We start from the raw sequence: 8,185 nt of genomic DNA, 5'->3' as shown, positions 1-8,185 counted from the left end.
GCAATTTAAGAAAAAAAATGTCATGAAGAACATAAGGGTGAGACAGGAATAAAGACACAGACCTACTAGAGAATGGACTTGAGGATATGGGGAGGGGCAAGGGTAAGCTGTGACAAAGTGAAAGAGCGGCATGGACATATATACACTACCAAACGTAAGGTAGATATCTAGTGGGAAGCAGCCGCATAGCACAGGGAGATCAGCTCGGTGCTTTGTGACCGCCTGGAGGGGTGGGATAGGGAGGGTGGGAGGGAGACGCAAAAGGGAGGGGATATGGGAACATATGTATATGTATAACTGATTAAATTTGTTATAAAGCAAAAAAAAAAAGTGTAATTAAAATAAATAAATAAATAAATAGAAAAGACAAAGACTTTTATAAAACATTTTCCTATGGAGAAAATAGAAAAATTACTTCGTTTTCCCCTTAGCATGGTTGATCAAAATCTTTTCTATTATTAGTAGTTTACAAATATTTATGCAAACTTTACAACTCATTATTGGTAATATCCTATAAATTTTTAGGATAATTGCCAAATTTGGGGAAGTGTCTTCCCTAGGTGAATTATAGAATTTTAGAGAAATTTCAAGTTTTTTGTGTAGTGGCTAATCTTAAATTCTTTGAATTAAGGACTCCCAGTTACCGGTTTGTTACTGATGTTCTTACTTAATGGTGTATTCTGAGTTTTATGTTATCTCATCTATGCTAGTATTTTGTGCCAAGTCAGCAAGAAATTTAAACAGTGAAATTATGATAGTTTTTAAATTTCCATTAAAAAATAATATACGGGTCCGCCCCACCTACCCGAGCGAGGCGGAGCCGGCACCCGCCCAGAGGAGCAGCAGGATGAGAGGTCGGAGTCATCTCCAGGAGCCCTTAGAGACAGAGTCCCCTGCAGTGGCGGTGACGGCAGGGGCAGCGCACCGGCAGATTCATTCCATCACCTAAAACCTGGTAACGGTGGGCCACGCAGAGTCTTACTGATTTCAGGTGAAACCGTAACTGAAGATGTCGAGCAAGACAGTCAGCACCAACAACATCGCCCAGGCAAGAAGGACTGTGCAGCAGTTGAGAATGGAAGCCTCCATCGAAAGAATAAAGGTTTCAAAGGCATCAGCGGACCTCATGTCCTACTGCGAGGAGCATGCAAGGAATGACCCTCTGCTGATGGGGGTACCAACTTCAGAAAACCCTTTCAAGGATAAAAAGACCTGCATCATCTTATAGACGAGTAGTGAAGTGGTTCCTCCCCTCTTCTCAACAAAGCAAATGATGAGCAGCTCCTTGAAAAGACTGACCTTTGGCTTATTTGGTAACCACTGCTAATAACTAAAATGCTCTTAACTAACTTGGAATCATGGACTCTGAAGTCTTTGTTTTCTGAGTTGTTCTTTCTCTAAAATGCCCTTTAATGAATTAATACAGAATAACAATCTTGTTTTCCATTTGTTAACTCTGGTGTCATATTGGCTTACTGCTGAAGGAAAGTTGGTCTGGCCTTTTAAAAAAACAAATATGTGAATGATCCAGTTAAGACCTAAATTACCTAAGGACTCATCTCGATTAAAATGCCAAGAATAACTTGTCCTAAAAAAAAAAAAAAAAAAAAAAAAGAATGAAATTAGAACACTCCCTAACACCATACACAAAAATAAACTCAAAATGGATTAAAGACCTAAATGTAAGGCCAGACACTATAAAACTCTTAAGGAAAACATAGGCAGAACACTCTATGACATAAATCACAGCACGATCCTTTTTGACCCACCTCCTGCTGGTTCTTAATCGCAGGTTTGACTCCTAAAAAAAGTAAAAACAAGTCATTTGTTTATACAGTGACACACTCCATTGCCTTGGTCACTAATTTGACCAGCACTGACAGTCCTCTTGATGTACATTTTCTGTTTGCAGTTCCAAATATTCACTATGCCTCCTACCCTTGTTCACTTGAGGCTTTGTTAGCTCAGAGTCACTGAATTAAGCCCAGGTCTTTAACACTAGGTGTTGTAGCCTGCAAACACTGCCTTACACTGGCCAGAAGAAGCACAGGTCTGTAGGAATTTACTCTCATCAGGAGAATCTTTGGAGTTTATCCCCTCACTAATAAGGAGGGCTTCCAGCTAACATGCTGTAAAATTCATCAGTATACTTTTTAATCCCTTCCAATAGTCATCCAGTTATCATTATCCCCACAGCATTCAACTGTGGTCAAGAAGAATAAAGCCCACAAGTCAAAAACCACTACCACACAAAAATACTGTGATTACAAATCAGTTTGATAATTTTTTGAAATGATCATGCCATAGTACTCAGAAGAAAGTGTGACAAAAATACATTTCACAATATTGCAATGAACTGTGTTTAATTTTATCTAACTCAGTGAGCTCTTGAGAGGGTTTTGCACCTGCAGTAATTTGCCTTTTTGTGAACATGTCTAGATGGCAGTGTGTCTTGGCATCTACTTAGATAATTTAGATAATTTTAGTTGAGACCCAACTAGAACTAAATATGCCTTAAATAATCTCTCGACGAAGTTTGTTTTCAGATTCAAAGAGAATTACAATTGTATAAGCAGCTTTTAAGAACCTCAGTGAGAGCAAGATGAAAATCTTTCCCAAGTGTGACCCCAAATGTAATTCCAGTAATGGGTCTAGGACCCCAAACTCATTAAGTAACCCTATTAGTCCTTGCAGAGTCAACACATAAGCCATATAGCACATTCTTCTCTAATTACAAACATCAGCTATCCATTCGTGAGGGTATGGTTTATGTCGGCCAACACAGAAGTACAAGGAGGTCAAAGTCACCTTTTTTTCTGAAGTCTGTTACCATCTGGTGAATTTCCAGGATCATTCTGTCTCTACTCAAGGAGATTAAGACCACCATTCGTAGGGTCTTAAAAAGGAAAGCAAATCTATGTCCAAGCAGGGAAAATGCTAGAACCCAAATAGCCTACTTCTCCCAAGGCAAGCTCTTCTTATGCCTGAGAAGAGGTTCCAAGTTCAGTATCTTTTTAAAAGATTCCAACAATTTAGCTTGAGATAAAAGTGAATTGTTACCCAATTAACTGTCACAAAGGGTTGCTTTCCTTGTCAAAGAAGCTCTCAGTGTTGCTGATATGAATGACATTATAACCACATGGTAGCTAAGAAAACACGCAGAACTGTTGAGAGATGGCTCACCTCACCAACCAGAAAGTGGGTACAAAGGATACAGCAAAAAGAAAACCAAAGAAGTAGAGTCCAATCAAATTAATCATGTTTTGCAAAGGGATTTTCATATGAATCAGTGACCAGAAGAAAATTCTCAAACTGACTATAACTTTCCACTACCCATGGCCAAAGAAACTGGGAACACAACTAGCCAAGAAGCTGAAATTTTCCCCACAAGATATCAGAAAAAAACATGACTGATCACTTGACTTTTAACCACATTTTTGTAATATTTACACTTTTTGAGTTTAAGACATGGCAAGGTAATTTGCTCAAAATAAATTATTCTCAGAAAATATTCCAAAGATGATATCATGTCATGTCACAGTTTGATGTTTGAAGCCCCCATGTAACGTTGACAAGAAGGACCATTGGGTGTCTAATGAATCATGTTATGATGAAGCTGAAATCATGAGTTTCTCTAGTTATTTTTGAATCTTCAGCCTAGTGTCTAGCAATGTTTTTTTAAATGAATGAGTGAATAGTTAAGTCTATTATGATGTTAATACATTAGCAATGAGTAACAACATCAAGACTCTCCTGTCTTAATCTCAATATTTTATCCCTAGTTGGTTAGATTTAGGATAAAGTTGGCAGATAATAATCTTAGCAATTCTAGACCAGGGGTAACTCTAAACATGTTCTTACTTTGCTCACCTCTGAAGAAGAGTGAACCTAAGGTCAAAGGAAACTTGGAGAAATGACTAATTTTCTGAAATCTATAAGAGATTTCTCATCCTGCTTTATAAATCACTGGCACCCGTGGCTAATAGTTTGTTATAAAGCAAAATTCAGCATAAGGCAGGTCCATCCTGAACTCTATCCAAAGGGGCTTAATTACTGAATCACACACACCCAAATCTTGTTATAAAATGGATTTACCCAAAAGGCAGCCAGATGGCCTAGTTCCAATACATTAGTGAGGATAAAAAGAACGGCATACACGTTGTTCCCCCACTCCCAAGATGTTCATCGTGTCTCTGAGAGGAGTCAAAACCCAAGGTAATAAGAAGTTGACGCCTGGGAAAGGAAAGGAAATTGGCTTTATGACATCCTCACAGCAACTGACTAGACTCCCTTGACTGGGGTCTCAGCAAGGACTGGGGGAAGATAGTTCCTCCAGACCAAGATCATTGTTTCCAAAAACTGTGGGTGCTGCTTGCCTCCATAAGCAACTGTATCTTAGGAACAGAAATTTTAATTGACTGAAACCCACTGTGTGAAACTTAGAATGGAAATTGGGTTCTCCACCTCCGCAGCACCTTTATTTTGGGCTATGAAGCTTTGGAAGGACAGCAGGGAGTATAAACTGGCTATTAGTTGTCTCTTGTATTATTCATTTATGTACCAAAAAAAAAAGCGAAAAAGAAAAAAGAAAAAACTTCTGGTTTTGAGGAAGTTGCACAGAAGGTAGGACTGTGGCTGGAATGGCTTGTGCCTGCTGGCTTCTGAAGTAAATGGACCTTTTGTATGTTTTTGTGATGAAAAGAAAAGCAGCTGTCCTCTGTCATCTCTGGCAAGTTTGTCACTCATGAGAATTTCATTAGCCGTCTGTATAGTTTTATCCTATTCTTTGCAGAGATCTCTTTGAGGGCAGGGGCTATGTCTTATTTATCTTTATTGCATCCCAGTCAACACAGTGCCTGGTACTTAGTAGGCTCTCAGTAAATTTGGGGAGATGAAAAAAAAGATGAATACATGAAATAGTGATGAATACATGAAATAGTGATGAATACATGAAATGATAACATATATATTTTAAAAAGTAAAAATATATAGGTACAGGTTATTATAGTATAGAGAAGATAAATGTTTTTTAGGAAAAGATCTTAAAACTCTACAGGTTCAATGTCTTGCCTTTAAAGATAAGGAAAATAAGACCTAGGGAAATTTAACATATCAGTTGACTAGAACAGTATCAAGGTTTCAAGATTCTGAAAAGTACATATACAATTTGTGTGGATACCACACTATTTCGATTACATTCATACTGCCTGGTTCTCTCTTGACCTCCAACTCACTTCTGGGTTCCATTCATATATATTTTCCCAAAGAATGCAAACTATTTTAAAATTATCTTAAGTAAAACCTAATTAGGTAAACATATACGGAAATGGATTCCAAAGATCCATTAAAAATCCCTTCTCTACAGCACTTGCTGAAGCCTGATCAAAATGAGCCACCTTGTTTGAACTGTCCAGGTTAGATGGAAGGAAGAGCCAAATTTAGAAGATTCCAAACGGATGGAGTGGTAATGTTATCCAGTGGCCAGTCAAACAAATGTCAAATGACAAGTTTAGATAGCAATCCCTGTATGCCAAGCAGACACTGACTACCTGGCAGTGCACATGGGAGAAGACAGAAGTGGCCCACAAGTCTCCACTGCATACGCTCCACACCACAGCTCAGCACCAGCCTTACAAGAAGGGGAACAAGTGATCTCTATGAAGTGTCACTTAAGGAGCCTTCGTCCTACACCATCTTCCCAAATAACTTCCTCAGATGCCTGAATTGTCACAGTTTGTGGATTAGCAATTTATCTAAACACAAATAGTCCTGGGAAGAAATTCTGTTGTTAAAATTTTGTCTCTAAGGTAGAAAGACTCACAAGTCTGGAGGTAGCTAGATACGGGTTCAAATTCAGGTGTCAGCAACACTTTCTAGCCCTGCAAACTAGGGCAAGTTAATCAACATTTTGAACTTTAATGTTTCAGGGATTTTTTTGTTTTTTGTTTTTTTAATCTGTGAAGATTTTAAGTCCTACCTTTCAAAGTCATTTGCAAAGATTAAATTAGATATTGTATGTAAAGGCACAAAGTTATACTTGAGGAAGAGGGAGCAAAGAGCAAGGAAGAGATGACAATAGCTTAGCTGGATGGTTAAGCATCCCATCTCTATCAGGTTGTCTAAGTTAAAATCTTGACTCTTAGAGGCTGTGTAATTTGGGGTAAGGTACTTACCTTTTCTGTGTCTTTGTGTTTTCATCTGTAAATAAGGACTAATAATAGTACATACATCATGGGTTATTATATACATTTAATGATATCATAGACGTAATATGCTAGTATTGGGGCTCAATAAATTGAGCTCTTAGCAGGAGAAATACAGCAAGTGTGAGTATTTCTGGAGGTGGTAGGTGAAGCGGAAAGATGTCAGGGAAACTGGAAGACATAAAAGGGCCTTTAAAAGGAATATAAATGGGTATCAAGAAGAAAGTGCTGATTCAAATATTTATTCAGGTCTGTGCAGTTAATCTTTATTTTCCTGCATCTCTCTAGAAAAACCGTAAATCTTTTAGTCTGATGTCTTGAACTTGTTAATTTTCATTTGTCTCATTTTGATTTTGGTCTTAAAGCTAGTATTCAACCACTGGCTTTCTGCATGTACTTCAAATTAACAAGTAAGAGCATAAACTATTTATATCCCCACCCTTCCCAGAGAGACTAAAGCTGAAACACCCTTCCCTTAATAATGAGGCCAAACAGATGAGGCTTGCCCTGTGCCCTGGAAGTTAGCATTCTTCAGGCTGCAACAGAAAAACAACAGAAACAAGCTCCAAAGTGGAAGATTCTCCACGCTTCCAGCAGGGTTCAAACTCAGGACCTGACAAAGCTGATGGATTCTACTAAAGGGAGGATTCATATCTCATCATAAATCTCGATCTACCTTCTTCTTTAGGTCAGAATATCCTGGTAGTTGTTAGACCGTTTGTAAACTTATTTTACAACATAAAAAATATTATTGCTACAATGGTTTTACTATCATATTGCTTTGTATTTGTACAAAATAATATTAGTGCTGGTATTGTTTTTTAGTGCTTTGAATTGTATTATCCAACATCCTTCTAAATGTCTTTATTACCTACAGACTCATTTTAATTTTATTGTAAGCAAAATTCAGTCCAGGTACAGATGGTTTAAAAAGAACTTAATAAGCAGTGAACAAATCTTTCAGCAAACTGGTTCTATATTAGATTGTAGCATTAAAAATGTTCTTTATCATACAGATAAAGCTGAGAGAATCCACAGCTTTGAAAGCTGCCAGTTAGTGGCAGAAATGAGGTTAAAACTTTAGTCTTTTGTACAAAAAGCTGGGGAAAATTATTACCATTTTATATTTTTTAAAAAGTCAATTCAATTGACCTTCCTATTTCCAGACTCAGTGTAATTGGCAAATCAATATTATCAACAGTAATTAAAACTGCCAGCAATATGAAAGAAATCAGTCTGATAAATTGTATACAATTAAACTCTTATTTAAATGGTTTTCTAAATTATCACAAATGATGGAACGAAGGACAGGAGCAACATTTTCTTAAAGTGTGACACATGTTCCACACTGGTAAGAAAAAAAACATGTTGAGAACTCTCCTGTTTTTCCCCAATAAAATGCCATCATATTTGCCTTAAGAATTAAAACTAAGTGTCCCCTACATACTTTGTACTTCATGGAAGTTTTTTGTTTTTTCTTTTTTAAGAGACTACTGTAAAGGAAAGAATGAAATGTTCTATGGACTAGCTGGTAGTGTTAAGGAGAATAGTGTTCAACAAAATGTATCTTGCTTTTTAAAATAATTGACTATGTGATTATAAATTACTTTACAAATGAAAGAAATTCAGTCTCCCATAAGAGTTACCTAATAACAGTTATAAGAGGACAAATGAAAAATCAGTTTGTAAAAGGGCATGTAATGCATTTAGTTTTAGTGATTCTTTAGTAAAAAACATATAGTGACGCTTCCTTCTGTTTATCCACTAAACCAATGGGAAGAAATGACATAATTACAGTATGTGATACCTAAAACAATCTCATTCATTTCATCTCATTCATACTAGCCCAATTTTGGGTTTTTTTTTTTGTTCTCTAATATAATATCGTGTCAAATAACATAATTTCCTGTGTATTAGTCACAACCTTCCTTTTCTCCACTTAAAATGTCGGTGGCCAGATGCATAATCTATTGGAACCATTG

At 37.0% G+C, this 8,185-nt stretch overlaps 1 protein-coding gene across 1 annotated transcript; it reads left to right on the top strand.

Moving 5' to 3' along the window:
• Positions 1–825: 825 nt before the first annotated feature.
• LOC309797215 (guanine nucleotide-binding protein G(I)/G(S)/G(O) subunit gamma-12-like) lies at positions 826–1,854 on the top strand. Its single transcript, XM_082610729.1, has one exon. The coding sequence runs from the start codon at positions 1,010–1,012 to the stop codon at positions 1,226–1,228; it is 219 nt and encodes a 72-aa protein (XP_082466855.1). The 5' UTR covers positions 826–1,009; the 3' UTR covers positions 1,229–1,854.
• The last annotated feature ends 6,331 nt before the right edge of the window (positions 1,855–8,185 follow it).

Source organism: Mesoplodon mirus (assembly GCF_964341445.2).
Source record: "Mesoplodon mirus genome assembly, chromosome: 2".
NCBI classification, from domain to species: Eukaryota; Metazoa; Chordata; class Mammalia; order Artiodactyla; family Ziphiidae; genus Mesoplodon; species Mesoplodon mirus.
This window is presented reverse-complemented; position numbering and strand designations above follow the sequence as displayed.

Bases quoted from the DNA above. Each gene is read 5' to 3' on its own strand.
- LOC309797215 (XM_082610729.1), top strand. From the start codon at position 1,010: ATGTCGAGCAAGACAGTCAGCACCAACAACATCGCCCAGGCAAGAAGG.